This window comes from Ascidiella aspersa, chromosome 6 (genome assembly GCF_963924565.1).
Source record: "Ascidiella aspersa chromosome 6, kaAscAspe10.2, whole genome shotgun sequence".
Lineage (NCBI taxonomy): Eukaryota > Metazoa > Chordata > Ascidiacea > Phlebobranchia > Ascidiidae > Ascidiella > Ascidiella aspersa.
In genome coordinates, this window is record NC_139452.1 from 8,629,428 (window position 1) to 8,647,006 (window position 17,579).

Sequence of the window (17,579 nt, forward strand, 5' to 3'; positions counted from 1 at the left end):
TGTTGTTGTACGATACCAGCTGCTTAGTTGAAGTAAGTTACCACACCAGAGGTTTTGCTTAATTTTTATTAGCACATGTGGTTTATAAGGTAAATGAGCAATAGGCGTGTTTAATCTTAAAACTTTGCCGCATGCAAGTTACAGAGTTTGGTGTACGGCAATTTAATTCACAGACAACTCAAACCGAAAAACTTGTCAAATAAAAACGCTCAAGTAAAATAACTCTAAAATAGTTGGGTGCTGAATAAAAGTAAAAACGATCAAGGATCCGGTTAAAAGTCAATCGTCCCTCGCTGAGCAGCAACGCACTTTGCTGGACCACCGTCCAAGAATTTCCTAAACACTGGTTTAAGCCGGTTCCACTCAATGACGTCACGTCACGTGGCACTGGAACCTTCTCCCGCCTCTTGGCGCTTTTTCTCCTGGGCTCGCTTGAGTCGCATTAGAACCGCGAGTTCGAAATCCTCGCCGTCGTCGCCGCGACCGCTAGACGGTGGAAAAGAGGTGGGTGCGGTCTGTGAATAAAAAGGTCAGGTTTACTTTAAAATTTCAAACTATTTTATCATGAACCACTCAATATTCCGGTCTTCTTGTCTTGTTCTGCAAACTAGTTAAAAAAGTTTTTTAATAGAACAACAATAAACTATAGCAGGAAATGACACGGTTTGTTTGAGGTTTCTATACTTAACGGTTTACAGTTTAAACCTAAGCGTTAAGTTTGGTCTGGGCTTAAGAACTAGGTACAATGTTCGCTATAGTGCAGTCTCACCACATTTTACTACCTTAGATGAAGAACCAGTGGACAGTTATTTGCGACAGTCACTTGTCAATTCACAAATAGTAAACCTAGTTATTTGTTTACATCTCCCCGACCATTTAAACAAAAGTCGTGTAGTAAGTATGATAATCATCTTACAATTGGCCAAACCAAGAAACACAACTTTATAAATCGTTTTCATGTGTCAAAACGGCATAGGGCCACGAATGCGCTCGCCTTCTACAATAGAAACACCAGTACACCCCGTTGCACCAGTCAGCCCAGTCGGTGTACAAAGGCAACATATCAATATCTAGCGTAAAATATCGTCAATAAGTCCAACGTTCGATGTCCAAAAATAACCGAGGAAGCTTTGAACTATGATCAATCGTTTTCATATCCGCAAGTATAAATGAGATTCGTTGCGAATCAGGCCACACAATGCGTTTTTTAAAAAAAGAGCACCCATCCAAAGCGGCGACTGGTCAAAGATTACTGTCACTACCAAAGGTTGCGAGCACATTCCGGAACGAGCTTGTAAACGATCAAAAATATCGAATCGCGACCTTTTCCGGAAAGTCCTCCGCGAAAGGGCGAAAGGCCAGGCCCTCAACTGTAAGGACGCATCACCTTGAACGCAGCGAACAATAATTGAGCGCGAATCGCATAAACAGATTTGTTTACGAGCGCACTTGCCGGGAGTTTGAAAGGTCAGTGCTCCCTGAAAAATCTGCCCCGGGCGGCTTTGGCGGATCGACAGCGAGCTGACCACTGCACAAACCGGTGTGGGGATTAGGCCGACTTGAGCAGTTTAACAAATCATAGAGTTTACAAGCTGAGTGTGCCAATATTATGCCCGGAAATTATTCAAGTTTAAAAGTGTTCCTTACGGAGGTTCTACAAGCACTTTAATGAATATACTATGATCAAGTACAACTATGATTTTTTTTAATAATTAGTCACGTCATGAATTAATTATTCTAAGGAGTTTGAAAGATATTACAACAAAAAAACGACGTTTTCGCACTCCATTTATTCAACTTTATTTATCGCTCCCGAAAAGATTATGAAATAACAATCAAGAAAAATTGTATCAAATAAATCGACGATTTTGTAGCGGACTCGCGGTGCAAATGTCTGTTTTCGACGGCTAACTGCACACGATCAATTAATATGACGTCACGCGTAACGTAGCTGACGATCGTGCTGACGCATCTGATCGACCCAGAACATATGGCAACGAGTAAACGAATTTACAAGGTTTCCAACTCTGATGAGAAAAGCTCCGGAATAAAAATACACAAGTTTTCAACCAATGAAAGACATACACAAATATGTGTTTATTAACAACTGTTGTCTAGCCCCACTGAAGCTGCTTTTTGACCAACAATTGTAAGTTTAATTCAATATTATCATCCAGAAAGAGGCTGATTGTGGTTGAAATTATTTTCACGTGTAGTGTATAGCCGTCCGTTCCGCTAATTCTATTATAGCACTGTAAGGTCCAAGAACAACACACACGGCATTGCGTGGCGCGCGGAGGAATTGCATCAAAGGTTCAACGAATTGCACCAAAGGTACGCAGGTAAAAAGCGCAATCTTCGAGGTGCCGTCGACATAATGCCTTGCGTAAATGCAAAAAGAATAGGCGGAAAGAAAGCAAAATGCAGGCGGCTCAAAGCACACAAGCACAGGCATAAGAAGTGGCCGCAGCCGCCGGCGCTTGCTCTCCTCAGGCCGAGACAGTTGCCCTTCTGTCCGCTGTGGTCGGTTTCCTCCTGGACTGTGTACCGCATAAACGCCCATGCGAAGCTTTCTGCCGCCTATTTTATGCAAGGGCGGGTTTGTGTGCTATTGGACCGGGCTCCTTGAAGGGCGGACGATTTTTTACCATGTCAGGGTTAAAACTTTCTCTATACTCTTTGTGATCCAAGGTAGGTTAGAAAACGTGCCTTTAAGGCGCCAAGCGAACTGGGAAAGAAAAATCGTTGTGGCTGAAAGTGGGTCATGTGACGTCAAGAACCTTCAAAAATCGTTACAATGCCACTCCGAACGCTTGTTTTGACCATTTTTTCATGTCTAAATTAATTATCAAACTGTCTTCGTTTTCGGGTTACCTTCCCAGACTTCCCGGCCCTTGGTACGTGGTCAAATGCATCATTTTTAGATGCCTCGTTTTTTAAGTTTTTCTACTGAAGACAGAAAATACGACTGTTATAATCAAAACTAAAAATGGCCACTTCAAATTCATGGGGGCATTACATTAAAAAATCAACATCTTCTATCTATGCGGATTGATCATTTTTCCAAGAGCTCTTTTAAAATAGAGAATATGGTCCGCAGGCACCCTCGGATTTTTTAACATGAGTTCGCCACAAAATCACAGTCTTTACGGCAGTTTTCGTCGCAAATTGTCAACTTTTTGACGGCGAACAGTGATTCCGTTTAGTCTGTAGGTCGCTGTCAAGCAGTAACACTTTCTAATTCTGAGAATTCTGTTTCGTAGGAATAGCAGCTTTGTGAATGCAGTCAGAAAAACACGGCGTTATAATTACCGCCAAGAACAACAACAAGTGACCAAAACAATATCGGTAAATAACCGATTTCACCGAACGATGGTTCGTCATCACAGCGTTTATAAGTTAACCGGGCAAAAGTGTTTTCGCGTCGGCGCCATTAGTCGTAAAGGAAGGGGTGACTCAACTTGAAAAATCCACGAAAGCTGGTAGAACGGTCATCGGTGGAAAATTTTAAACCGAGCAACTTACAACGATGCAGGGCCGAGATAGAGCAGACCTCTATATCTAGTTACCTTAAAAGCAAAATGCGCTCGACAAAAACGGTATGACGCGTCTGTTGGCACGAAATTTCAGCACGGAGTTTAGCCAGGAATCATCCACAGCTTTGGGTGCTCATTACGCTTTTAGAAACTCGGTCCATTCTCCTCACGTTCTCGCAATTTCACGCCAGCCAGGCTCCGTTTGCGTTTTTACGGCCAATTCCGGCACGTAGAAATGTGGCAGCTTTTTGTTGTTGACTTTGCGGTTTGAAACCGAAGGCTGCAGAATATTTTCTGCATTACGCCGAGGGAGTGGGGTTACATATAAAAATGATATATGTGCTGGTGTACCAGAGAATTGCAAAATGGGGTGACTTGGATATCCCGAAACAAAAGAAAAATTAAAGAAAAAATTAAAAAAAAAAAAAATTAAAAAAACTTAATACGATTTTTGTGTTGCTGGATATACCTCTACACTTGGAAAAGGGGATTCATTACTTAAAGCTATATGCTGTTGTATTTTTGACAGTTAACCAGACAGCTTTACCTAAATGGTTTCTATTTGTAGACCCTGAACATAAACGAATTGAATGGTTTGTGATAATATGATTGGACTGTTCACATGATTACATTTAATTGATTTGCTTATACTAGATTTGGCATCCTATGTTCAGTGAATAGTTTGTAGGATAATGTGATTTAAATGGTAGATAAACATTAATCCTACAGTGTTTTCTTAATTTTGCTTGTTAAAAACAAAGTGGTTCTTAACTTTAAGGAAGCACGAAAGCTCATTCTTATTTTAAAATATGAGGGGGTCGTTCAAGCAAAGCTTAATAACCACTGGCGTATAGCGTCCGTTTCATTCGTCCAAGCCTAACAACTTGATGTTTACGAGTCTTGTCTCGAGTTCAATCGAGAACGCTATAGAAACGAGTTTGCTGCAACACGATGGGGGAGAAAATAGCGCCCGGCGTCGGCGATAATGCAAAAAACAACGATCTGATAATCTTATCGGGCGACCAAAGAATATTAGCGGCCAGCTAACGACTAGGCGTGGAAGACATAATGGAATGAAGGGTGTACATGAGGCCCGCGAAAAACATATTCACCTCAAGCAATCAACGTCCTTATTTAGACCGAAAGGTGGTCTTCTATGTACGGAATGCGTTAGATTAAATCACAAGTAAGCACGTTTTCAAGCGATTATTTTATGCTTGTTGGCAATTGGACTATTTTTAGCAAAGTGTAGATCAATACACCTGATAAATATTTGTTTGTTAACATTTTGCAGTAAAAAAAATCGCTGCCTTGGTAGCGAAAAATAGTCAACAAATATGCAGTGTATTACCCAACTATAGAATCGCAATAATATAATTGTTTTTTTGTAAAAGTAGCTTTGCGACACTACTGGATAAAAACGTGTATCGGGAAACTTCACAAATCAAAAACACAGTATCCGTGATTAAGCTGTCGCGAAGCCGTCTCTTGAGCAACTGTGATACTTTCGCAAGCAAAGAAAATTGATAAAATATGTCATTATTGATTGTTAAGGCAAACACCATTTTTTAATATGCTGCGTTTCAGAGAATAAATTTTTATTGCTTAAAGCAGTGGTTTTTAAACTCTGCTTCGCCGCGCCCTGGTGCGTCGTTTGAATTTTTAAGGGCGTCGCGCAAAGATTCTGTTTTGCATCTAAACAATAATGCGCTAAATAAAGGGCCAAGCGCGTTCGAATTCATTGTTTCAACAAAACTGCGCCAATAGATGTTGATTTTATGGTACAGTATGTGAATGAACGACTACAAATAAGTAAAATTGCTATTGCTGAGTGCGTCGGGCGTCGGTATCATATTAAAAAACGTTTTCGAAGGCGTCGCAAGACAAAAATTTGAGAACCACTGGCGTAAAGTAAACGGTCGGTGGCGATCGTGAAACGTAACCAACGCAAAATGCCGCGAATATTTTGCAACGCGTTGTCAAACCGGAGCTTCAAGCACCAGCTATCACACGGCGCAGCGAAAATGCCGCCCTGAAAAAATAAAAACACACCGCGACAACATACCAAGCAGTTGTGAGCCGATGGGATTCGGGTATAAATTTAGAAAATGCCGTGCTGGCCTTTCTGCAACAACAGACGCCGCTCGCGACAGTGTGAACCACGCACATTCTTAGCGTTCTGAAAAGCCAATTACGGCGTCGCTGTTGTTGCCGCGACACGCGACGTTCGCATTTAGGAGGCGTGCGACTCGCGACTGGCGACACGCCGCCTATAGGTGTAGCGACTGTAGCGGTTTTGTTGGTGCAAGGGTTACCTTATTAGATTTCGCGTGCACCAAGAAGAAAACGAGAGAAATTGTGGAGGATTCGCGAACACATTTATTAGCACTTTATCGATTTCGGACATATTGCTACTTAATAAGTAACCTTAGACCGGGGGCTATCAAACTTTTTTTAGCTGCGTACCTGTTCGATTTATCTGTATGTAGAAAAGAAATTAAAAACAACAAACTAAAGAATTAAAAACAACAAACTTGTGTTTTTTAGGGTACAGTTCCAGAAAAATAAAACTTGCTCGCGTACCCTCAAAATTTCTTTCGCGTACCCCAGTTTGAGAAACCTTGCCGTAGACTGTAAAATAATATATAATTGTAATGTATATGTGCAAACAAATCAAGGGGCTAAGTTCTGTAAACGGGGTATGCTCACATACGAGTTTAGAGAGGGGTACGTAACTAAAAAAAAACTCTTAAACGAGATGGGGATACAAGCCGAAATTTTTCAAAGAAGGCATGTTTTTATTTACGCTGGGTGGCGCTACGGCGCATTGAGTCAATTTTAATACACATTTGGTAACTATAACTGCATTGGCCCAGCAAACGTTATAAAACCATATACCCAGTTTGTGTGTTGTTGTTTCAGCACACGACTGTTTGCCCTTGTATTGGGGTTGGGGTGGGTAATTGATAGGGTTAAATTTTCGGTTAGTTGGAGTTAAAAGGTTGTTTCGATCTCATTCTGTCCGTTGAGGTCAAATTCCGATGGGGTTACGTCTCATTAGATTTAGACCTTATTCCGTTCATGAGATATTAGTCCTCTTTTGGTCTTATTTAAAATTGTATTTTATGCCGACGATGATGCTATTTTTCGGTCTTATTACTGGAGTCCAAAAAAAGTACTCGTTTTCTTATCACACATATCAAGAAATGGACAGATAGAGATCCAGTTAACAGTCCGACCGGTCTCGTGATAAAACGTCTATTTTCGACATTTTTTGCACGCGATCAATCCCTATGACGTCAGACGTTACGTTGTCTGTCGAGTGTGCTGACGTAGAAAATCGACCGGCGCTAAACGGGAGCAATTAAAACCAAGAAGGACGAAGAAGTATACGCGTTTTTGTGACGTTTATCCTTTACGCATTGTTGAAATGTAAAAACAAAAACGAAATCTTTAAAGACCGACCTTCAAAACAGCAACGCGCAGATTTCAAATCGAGAATATAATTGCAGCACGCCCGACTTTAATTTAGCCGCAGAGTGCTGGAAAGCCCGGCGGTCGTGCTAAAATCTGAGAGGCGCGAAAACAAAGCTGTAATAATAACCGGACAATAAACGGCAATTATCCTCAAACAAATAACACGTGCGTATTGGAATGTCACAACACCAGGTGTGTTTCGCGGAACGAAGGCTGTTCGCAAAGATTTCGATAATTGTCTGAAATTGCTTTAAAGAGATTGGAAATTTGGTCGATACAGCATTTTAAATTCTAGTATTTCGAGCTGGTAAACAGGTTGCTCTTAACTAGGTTTTTGCGTTTAGCTTGGAAATTTGGTTGATACACCACTTTGCGTTCTAGGATTTCGAGCAGGTAAACAAGTTGCTCTTAACTAGATTTTTGCGTTTAGCCCTCCTTTCACACGGGCGGTTTAAAACGGTGTGCAGGATTGCCATACAAGTTTAACAAGCAAAATGCAATCTTTTTTACGAAACCAAAAGTCGCATATAAAGTTCTTTGCCCGGATCATTTTAGTGTCATTATCTCCAGCTATTTGTTTCTCTATAAAACCGTGTGAATTTCAAAGCAATGGCGCAAATATATTGCCAGCGATATTCGAGCCCCCACCAGGTGCGGAGTGACCTTGGGGGCGATCCGTCAAGGTCAAAAAACGCGCGCTGTTTGCCGGATGGGGTTCCGATATATATTGGCATAGCGTGAAACGGAATAGATGACAAATCACTATAGCTATAGTGGCTTTTTTAATTTGATGCTTGGCCGGATTCGAGATATGGTCTGCTGGCGACAAAAGAACTCTGAGAATGATGTTATTTTGCGTCGCTACACAAACACGCGAATTTCGGTTAGCTTGAATATCGCTTTATGACTGGACGTTTTTGACAGTAATAAGCAAAGAAAACAATCAGTTATATATTTATTTTCGAAATGTCGTTACGGTATAGCACAATAGGTTATTTTGTAGATTAAGATTCGCCAACCACTTTAGAATTGTATGGAGTACGTGAAGGCCCAATATATATAAAAAATATTGATTTTTCGTATCAAAAAAATAAATTAAAAACGACTTCGTGTTTACGAGGTTACTATAAACCCTGTTAACACACCTAGGTTTCATGCAGCAATGTTGAATACAAAAATATATTCATTTGCTTACCAAACTACCAATATGATAAACTATCTAACTATCTAAAATAATAAACATGGTTTTACCTATTGAGTTATTGATACAGCGATTCAGTTATTTATACATAATTTTGTCTTAGATTAAGAACAAATAAGGTCGTTGCAAACCGAAAACAAAAATTCCAGGGGTTTGTGCTCACTGTTCAAAACCCTGCCCTTGATTGTGTCGTTTGTGTAACGTAAAGCACCTCCATTTGTGAAAAAACATGTAGGACGGATTTGGTGTGCAATTTCGCGAAACAAAAAAACTTCCCGCCGCAGAAACAAAGATAGTCGAAGTTGTGCACGATTGACGACACGACTAAATATCACAAGTCACCCTTGCTTTGTGCGAGGAAACTCCCTGCCATGTCACTGCTTCGAAACTCGGTCCTTTTGAGGGCTAAAGAAGTCGCACCAAAGGGCAATCGCACAGGTTAAGCCGAAAAGCAACCAGCAACAGTCGAAAAAAACTGCATATTTTCGCATAATTAGCAACTCTCTCCAGGACGCGAAAAGACAACTGCAAATAAAATAGTCAACCCATAATTGCACCTGTTTTAATCCGTAGAGACCCAAAACCCTATTTTTACCAAAGCATACACGATCCTAATATCCCGTCAATCATATTTACATTTCCGCGCTTTTTCCAACCCCAGTTATTTCCTCGGGATGTTAGAACCACCTCACCTTAACCACCATGGTCTTCGCAAAAGCAAAGTGGCCGTGCAACAACAATAACGACAACAAAGGAATGTAGCCAAGTGCAAGGGCAATTAGGCGCCTCGGTGAGAACCAACGAGCCCTTAAATACAGCCCAAACTACACTAGCATCAACAGCAGCGGTATGTAGCTACAAGTCCTCGCAAGGGCCATTAGGCAAGAGGGAACCATACATGAGAAAAAAACAAACGAGCGTCGCTTACTGGCGGATTAAATAAGACAACACGCGGCGCACGCGATCGTTTCGAGTTTCGAGTTAAAGAACAAGGCCCCAGCGCCCTCAACCCCCTGGGCGCTCGAATAGGGGCCGACCCCGCATTGCATTGGGTTACCCATGATTACCCAGAGTATCGTGTGCAATGCACTTCGTTGCTTCAGGGCGAATATACCTATCGGCTAAGTTGACGAACAATGAATGATCAAGGCCGCATGCATTTTTTCGAAATGTTACGTTACAAATGCAGACGTTTGAATTATAACAATGCGTTTTTTCCATTGTTAAAAAGCGAAATTTTATCGAGAATGAGTATTTGTGTTATACCATTTGCGTAAACTATGGCAACATACTTAAAGAAGTGGTCACATAATTTGTTCAAATAGTAGAAAAAGAGCTTTACGTTTTAAAGCGGCCAGTATAACTGCCCACTGCCCAACTTTGGCAGTCGATCAAAATCCTTCGCCCTAAGTCGCTCGCAAACGTTTTCGCAACCGTTTGACCTTTTGCTGTTTACCAAACAAGTTAGGCCTAGGGGGCTAATCTGCCATAGAGAACAAACACAGCGAACGGCACATAAGGACCAGGTGGGATCTGGAAATAGCCCGGAATGTGTGACTTTGACGTGTTTGTGATGGTGATGTGTGGCGTGACTGCTGCATGGCTTTGTGCAGAGAAATACGCTGCTGCTGTTTCTCAAGTGGCTACAAGGCAAGGTCATGTATGCACATTTCGAAATGTCGAGTTTACACTGTTTTTTGACCGAGATTACACTGTTTTTTGACCAAAAGGACCTACTGTTAAATTATTCCCCGTAAGTTCGTTATATGTGTTGCGATATTTTAGGCGTATTTTGTGGTATTTAAGGTTGAACTGTATCTCTCATATATTAGGTAACAAATCTTCACGGATCAATGTTGGTAAGCAATACACAGCAGGAAATGAAGGGCCAGAATAGTGTATTTTTTATCAAACACCCTGAAAGAGGAAGTTTAAGCATTCTTGACGTCCATTCTTAACATTGGGACAATGGGAGGATTGTCACAGAATTCGAGAATGGCCTGACAAAAATAGGCGAGACGCCCAATAAACAACCCATGGCAAAACTATGTGGAAAGCAATCGAACTTACATCAAGGGACGTATACGTGGACCGTCTATATTTAGTCTGACACAAGATATCTCCGTGTACCAGCAAACAGCTTGGCCTTAAAGGTCGCCAACTGTAACGGAGAAGCTGTCTCACTGTTGAGAGGCAAAACTTTGCCTGTTTATTGCAAATAGCGTGTAATGCAGACTTGTTGATTAGAGTTGATTTCCAGCTGATAAACTCACAGCACATTTAATTTCGGGGTAAAAGCAGTAGCCTGGAGTTCAAGTGTGTACTTTAAAAACAACGCTTAAGTAAATCTCCCAGTAACATTGTTTTCATATTGTGTGCACATTTAACCATTGTGACTATGTTGCTATAAGCATACGTTAAATAGAAATAATTTCGATTTTCCTGAATCACCCTATCTTTATACAATTTTATAACAACGACTTAAACAGGTTATAAGTAAAAGATACAATCGATTGTGCAATCAGCATTATGTCGAATTAATGTTTAACAAGTTAGACTCCAACGAGTAAGGTTTTCTTCTTACGCTTGCATCATAAGGTTCTTTAAGTATTGTTAAATTAACAGCATTTGAGGGGAATCTATACTCTAAGTAAAGGGAGATAAAATACTCAAAAGTATTTTTGTCATACTGTATCTGTTCCACGTCAATTTTTATCCATCCTGACAGCAAAAAAAAAAAAAAAAAAAAGTGAAAGCCGATGTCTGTACACGTCTACAGCAGGATAAAAAGTTCATGGTTTGAACGTTAAGCGCTCGAAATTGAACTATCAAACTCAAAAATTGAATTTCAATTGCAAGTGCTGCCACCGGATAAAGTACATGTCCTCGTGACGTAATACATATCCTTTATGCGTCACAAACTATTCCAATCTCCCTGAAAAGAAGCAAGCTGCGTTTTGGTGACGCACATTCTTCTTACAGGAAACTTGTCCTTAGTTTCAAAGTCTCTCGATGTTTTGCAGCAAAATCTTGACATTGATTCTGACATTTAAATCATTTACAGGCAACCGTTAAAAAGGGAGTATTACATCAGTTAAGCGTACACACAGAAGTCACGAAAATTGTTCAACCTAGCAGTTTTGGTAATAAGTGTAACAGGTGCTTTAAATGAAGAAATAAAAACTATTACTAAGTATAGGCAGAGTTGCAAAACATTTAGGCAAGTACTTTTCTATATTGTATTATAAAGCTGAACGTTTTTTTTAAATGTCAAATAGGATCCGATAAACGCGTAATTTTTAAATTAATTTTCGAACCGTTGACGCAAGCAGACGTCGACGTAAATACAGATGTCGACGTAAATACATCAGACTAATTACAAAATGCGTAAATGTTCCCCACGTATGCTGTACGCGCGCAATGCTTCGACCTAAGTTCCTTAAACGGGCATTGTCGCTTCTTGGAAGGCATTACCCGAAGCGGAAACATATATCACTACGTCACAATGCTTTGTGTTGGTTTGAATTGGCCAATCGTTCTAAATGGAGCTGCAGCGTGCCCGATGCAAATCACCCAACTTTGATGTTCTTATTTGCCGTTTCATGCCAACATGGTATTGCTACCACGCTTTCTAAAGCAAGGCGCCCATTAAAAATCATAATGTTCACAAACAGTGAAGAATTTTCATTTAACACCTTGATCTTAATGTTTGTTTATATGCAATGACATGTTTACAGGAAAGTCTTAACATTAGTTTCATAGTTTTATTACAAACTTTAAATAACTTATCAACCGTTAGGGGTTCTTACGATGTAATTTGGCTAAAGTAGTAAGCCAACATTTGACTTTAATTCGAAGTTGGTCTATAAAGAGCAAAATTTGATTTTTACAGAAAATCCTCAACTCTTAACCTGTTTTACTTAATTTATCGAGTCAAACTAAAAATTCCTATCAATAATCTCGTACTTCTCAAAGCGGTTATCCTTATTTTATCTCATGCGTCACTTATGGCTTTATTTAATTTGAACTAAAGATTAGGGGTTTAGGGAAAGTTAAATTTGCACGTCATTTCGTATAAATAATTCAACGGACGCAGGAGCGCAAAGGAAGCAGGAAATTAAGCAGATTACCTTGAATATTGAAAATGAAGTGAGTGTTTTTACATAATCGTTTGTTTTGTACAGTTCTTAACTTTATTGATAAGTGAAACCTCGCCATAAAGTAAATCCCGGGCCAATCACCAGCATTTCAAGTCCCGGGAGAATTGTATTATTGTTTTTGAACAGGTTTGGGCATCGTTCGAACTAGTAAAAATGGTATAGCATTGTGTGAATTTTGCGAACAAATCTTTTTTAAAGTATGTTACAATATTTTTCACTTCGTATATCAGATAATTTCAGGTTGTGTGTTGTAATGAAAATATACAGCAAAAGGCTAGGCTCGTAAAACCTAAACACGGTATCTATACCGCTAAATAACTTTCGTTTCTAAAATCGGAAAATATGCCAGCTTGTGAACAATGCCTTGTGTTTTCTTAGCACAACAAAACCTCCTTTATCTTGTCTCCTTGACAGGATAATTTGGGCGTTCCCCATTTAACGTGTTGCTTGAAATTTAAAACTAAACACACGCGGCAACGTATAAATCTCGTTTATGACGACACAGAGGGATCGCTTTTGTGACGTATCCACGCGTCAGGTGACAATAAACAAATCATAATTCGCCGAGGGGGAGAATATTACAGCCGATCGGCGGACAATTAACTGATTGCTGTGAGGTCACAATGAGTATAGTGTGTCGCTCAACAATGGCTGGAATGTGACAATGGGGGATTCACCGTTTATGACAGGGTACCTTATTGTCTTACTGAAAGTCCAATTACCGGATGACTGTACCTTGCGCTATGCGTACGCAATGCATAGTTGAACGCCATACGAGCACAGCGTTCACTTAAAAAAATCAATAGTCGAAATATTAAACCTATAACATATTGGAATACGAATATATTGTATAGACAAATATACCATTAAGGGTCACCATAAGCCTATCACATTTTTTGTGAGATTTTTAGAAACATGCCATGGACCGTTAAAATATTGTGACACAAGCAGCGTCGTAAGAAACACAATTGGTAAGCGAAATGCACAGCCTAGATCAGTGGTTTCCAAACTTTTATATTGCGTGGCCTAAAGTTTTTTTTATAAAACAGTTCGTACCCCACAATATTTCACACCTCTAGCGATGCCTAGTGCACATTCATTAACAACAATCCAATATTATAAGAATTTTGCCCCTAATATCATAGAAACAACATAATAAGTTGCAATAAGTTTCCTATAAGTTGAACAACTACAGTCCGATAGCTCTGTTGCCTGCACTGTACAGCTGTTTGAATCGAAAAACCCATAGACCCATACTTGTTTAGTAAAATACATATGATTGGTCAGACAAGGACAAGTTAAGGACCAAGGCGAGTAAAATGTTTCGCGGATACAAGAAACTCTACATATGCCAACATTTATTATTAAACCAGAACATGTATAGTTACATTATTTTAAAATAGCTCAATGGCCAACTAAAAATGGCCGCATGCCCCACTACGTACTGGGTAATGGCCCACAGTTTGGGAACCACGGGTCCAGCTCAAGTGCCCCACGCTGTTTACTGTATCCCCATAAGTTTAAAATATCGTGACAAATCCAACTACCAGACATGACATGCCCTGCGTTCAACGTCTGGCGCCGTCGTATCTCTGTTCAGTAGCAATCGAAGCCACACTCAAGGTACTTGCTGCTCCAATCGACAACCCTTAGCCTACTCGCAACAAGGCTGTTTTGTCGCAAACAGCACGGGAAAAGACCGTTCGTTCGGACGATGTTCCGCACTGCGATTGGGAAAGTGAATCAACTTCCCAACTCGAATGGTGCTTGAAGCAGCTTCAGCGATATACGTAGATGTTAAAATAGGCGTCGCATTGGATAGGTTAGGAGTTTAGTCTCACGAATGTAATGCAGGGGAGGTTGTGTGAACCAAAACTCCCAGTCTATGCAACCTTTTAATTTGGTAAAACGTTTCGTGGCTCTTTGGGTTCGGCAGTTATAAACACAACATTTTCTCAGAACCAAGCGTGTAAAGGGTTTAGTGGGTCAGGGTGTAAATCGTGTTCACACTTCACATCAAAGCAAAATCTTTCAAAGATATTTTTGACATTTTAAGTTTCAAAATCATTGATTCATCTTTGAAAACATCGAAAAGTAAGTGAGAATCAGTATCTAAAAAGTAACAATCAAAACGCTTTTACATCAGTCATGCAGTGTTGGGTTATATTATAATAGTAAGCGTTTATGAGGTTTTGAAGTCAGTGAATGGACTAGTCACTAGTATACCCGCACCTGCGCGACTTTACAAAAATAATATCCATTGCTGTATGAGATTGAGATGGAGATTACCGCACCGTTGTACAGTAGACGCACGTTAATGCAACATTAAGGGTATAAATTGCCGGGATAAGATCTCAAGCACACAAATTCCATGCTGCAATTTCGCTGATACTACCTCGCCTGTGCAGCCATTAATACAAAAAAGGTCGTGGCCTGTTTTGATAGCCTTACCAGTTACTCGTTTAAACATAATACAGCTTTACCAGTGTTTCGATAAACGCACGATAAAGATTTCTTAATGTAGGATATAGCTTCAAGAATATTTTATTGAAAAGCGGTATAGCTATGGTTTGTTATTGTAAATGGACAAGTGTTTACTCGAAATTGATTACAAGTATTTTATGGAAAACACAATATAGCATCCATAACAGTGTGCTCAACCTATTTTCTTTGGTGGCCCATTTTCGTTGCATAAAAATACTGTGGCCCAATAAATTTTCATGAATGGACAAACTATAAAAAGGTTTAGAACAAAATATAGCGGAGCATATAACAATAAATTACATTTCATTTACATTCCCACTCAATTCGTCCCCAAGCTATTATTCCTGTAAAATTAGGTATAGTGAAACAAAGAAACTAAATTCTTCAATAAATCTAGCTTTTTAAAATTGGTCTGTGGCCCATCTAAAAAGTTTCCATGGCCCACTGGTTGAGAACCGCTGATCCATAATGTACGGTATAGCTTTTACCATGGTGGTGACCCAAAATTTGGTCGCCGTATGATTTGGTTGGGTCGTTGACTGCAGCAGTTCACATGGTTCAGATTTATAGAGATCGGTTCTGAGCGAAATTTCTCAAAACCTTTAGAAATTACGGAAGCAGCACGAAGACATGGATCCTATTAATTAAATTCGAACTTACTTATGCTATTTCCTTATGCTTTGTTCGCTTGCAAAACGTTCATTGAAAAGAATTGGGCCTCGCCCAAGCCTCGCTGTTGGACTTAGGCGTAGTACTTGGGTCGCCGCGAAAAAAGGTTGGGAAACACTGATTTAAAACAAGGTATAACTAATATGGTGAACATAATGTGGTATCTTTAGTATTTTGATTAAAACACGATTTAGATTTACCAGAAAACAGTATATAGAGCATTTTAAAGACACCGTTTAATTTTAACCGTTCTTCGTTAAAAACACGTTGCGACTTTAGGGTACTTCAACATTCGAAGTCAACATACTTTGTTGATCTATCGTGGCGAAATACGGCTTAAGGGAGTTTACAAATATTGACGCGGCCCTCGCTGAGCGAAATAACAATATCCAGGTCGAACAACGGCGTTGCCAGGCGCGTATTGAACTTGTTAACAGGACAAGCGTGCCTTGTCGAACTCCAGCGATCTCCCCGGGGAACCGCAAAGAAAACAAGCGAAACGTATTCGACTAAGCAGGCTGTTGCTTGTGGTTTAAAACTCCCGCTATATATTTACCAGGAATTCTACCGCAACAACAGCGAATTGGGAAAACCTAACTGAAACCAAAAACGTGTGTTTATTTCTTTAAATAGAACCTAATTGGGTTGTGTGTTATCAAACTAAATACAAACAGCACTGCAAAGCGTGATGTCTGGCGTAACAGTTAAACACATATGTTTATCATGTAGCGAGCAGTAGTTCCCAGAAGCCGGTTAAATATTGACAAGTCTGCGTTTTTTATTCTACACGATTGTATATTTACAAGTCTGCGTTTTCATCAAACACTCGAAATTATGTAAACACGCCGAATTGCGGTTTGAACAAGTAGCCTGGCTTGCCATTTGGCGCACTCCACCAGCGCTATCCCACGACCCAGAGTAACCCCAGTATTCCCTTGTGACGTAACAGGGAGGGCCTGCGGAGCTCGCGTCGTAAAAGCCTGTTTGAACGAGTGGGCATGGCAGCAGCTTTCAAAAACTTGCCAGCAATAACGGGCGAGTGAAAATGGAACGATGTTGCGGTTTCTGTTTGGCGAAGCGATAATACTGTTTACCGGTGACGTAATCTTTCTTGCCTAAATGGTTTATTGCCCGAAATAATCTCCCGGCTTTGCACAATGGTGGCGTTGTGTTGGGCGTATTTTAAAACGCTGACGCTTTCATTAATACGCAGGAGAGAAATTAAAGCCTTGTAACAGACTTATCTAAAAATACTGAAAATAATGTGTAAATTTGGACTATTGTACTCAATTTTTAAGTGCAATAACAGCAGTGCGCTTAGACACGTAGGCCGCCACATAAGAGAAAGGCATTTTTGTTAGTTGCGCTTTTGGCCAAACGTGTCTACTCCATCACGTAAAGCAAAAAAATAAACGTGAGATTACGTCATACGAACATAACTGAAGCAACTTTATTGGCGCCTTGCGCGAGATTCTCAATATTTTAACCACAAAATTGCGAAAACCAGCTTGTATTAATGACGTTTCGGCAGACAGGATATTTTTCTCCGAAACGTTGAAATATGTAAAATTCAAAAAGTTCAAATAAGTAGTGTAGAATTTTGTCATCAACTACACAGTAAAAAAATATCGTTGTAGAACAATGACTGTTCAAAGCGCTGTTTTTCAGAATATTTGCAAGCCGTCGTCGAGTCACGCGATTTGTTCTTGCAACGATGCAGAAAATATGCGGATTTATTGCAGCGAAGCACAGAAATGCAGTGGTCATATAGCGACCGTCGCATAAATCACCACGGCGCGTCGCACACGTCATAATGCCTCTCATTGTCGCGTCACAGAAAGGCATTATTTGAACTCGTGCGAACCGACTGGTAAAGACAGGGGCAAAAGCCGACTAATGTGCCCAATTAAAGAGCGTCTGCTTTGCAGAAGGCCTTTAGGGATATTTAAAGCAAAACCGCAGACGGTTTGCAGACGTGGATCTACGACTGTACGTATTATCCTATCCAAGCCTGTTATGTATAGCTTTTAAATATTAGTAGCTGCTACATCA

At 40.1% G+C, this 17,579-nt stretch overlaps 1 protein-coding gene across 1 annotated transcript in view; it reads right to left on the minus strand.

Annotated features, from left to right (window-relative positions):
* Positions 1 to 73: 73 nt before the first annotated feature.
* Positions 74 to 17,579, minus strand: part of LOC146139527 (dnaJ homolog subfamily C member 17-like) — a 75,949-nt gene continuing 58,443 nt past the window's right edge. The window contains exon 10 of the mRNA XM_083392229.1: positions 74 to 515. Coding sequence (XP_083248355.1) covers positions 378 to 515 — 138 coding nt within the window. The 3' untranslated portion in view covers positions 74 to 377. The remainder of the gene's footprint in view (positions 516 to 17,579) is intronic.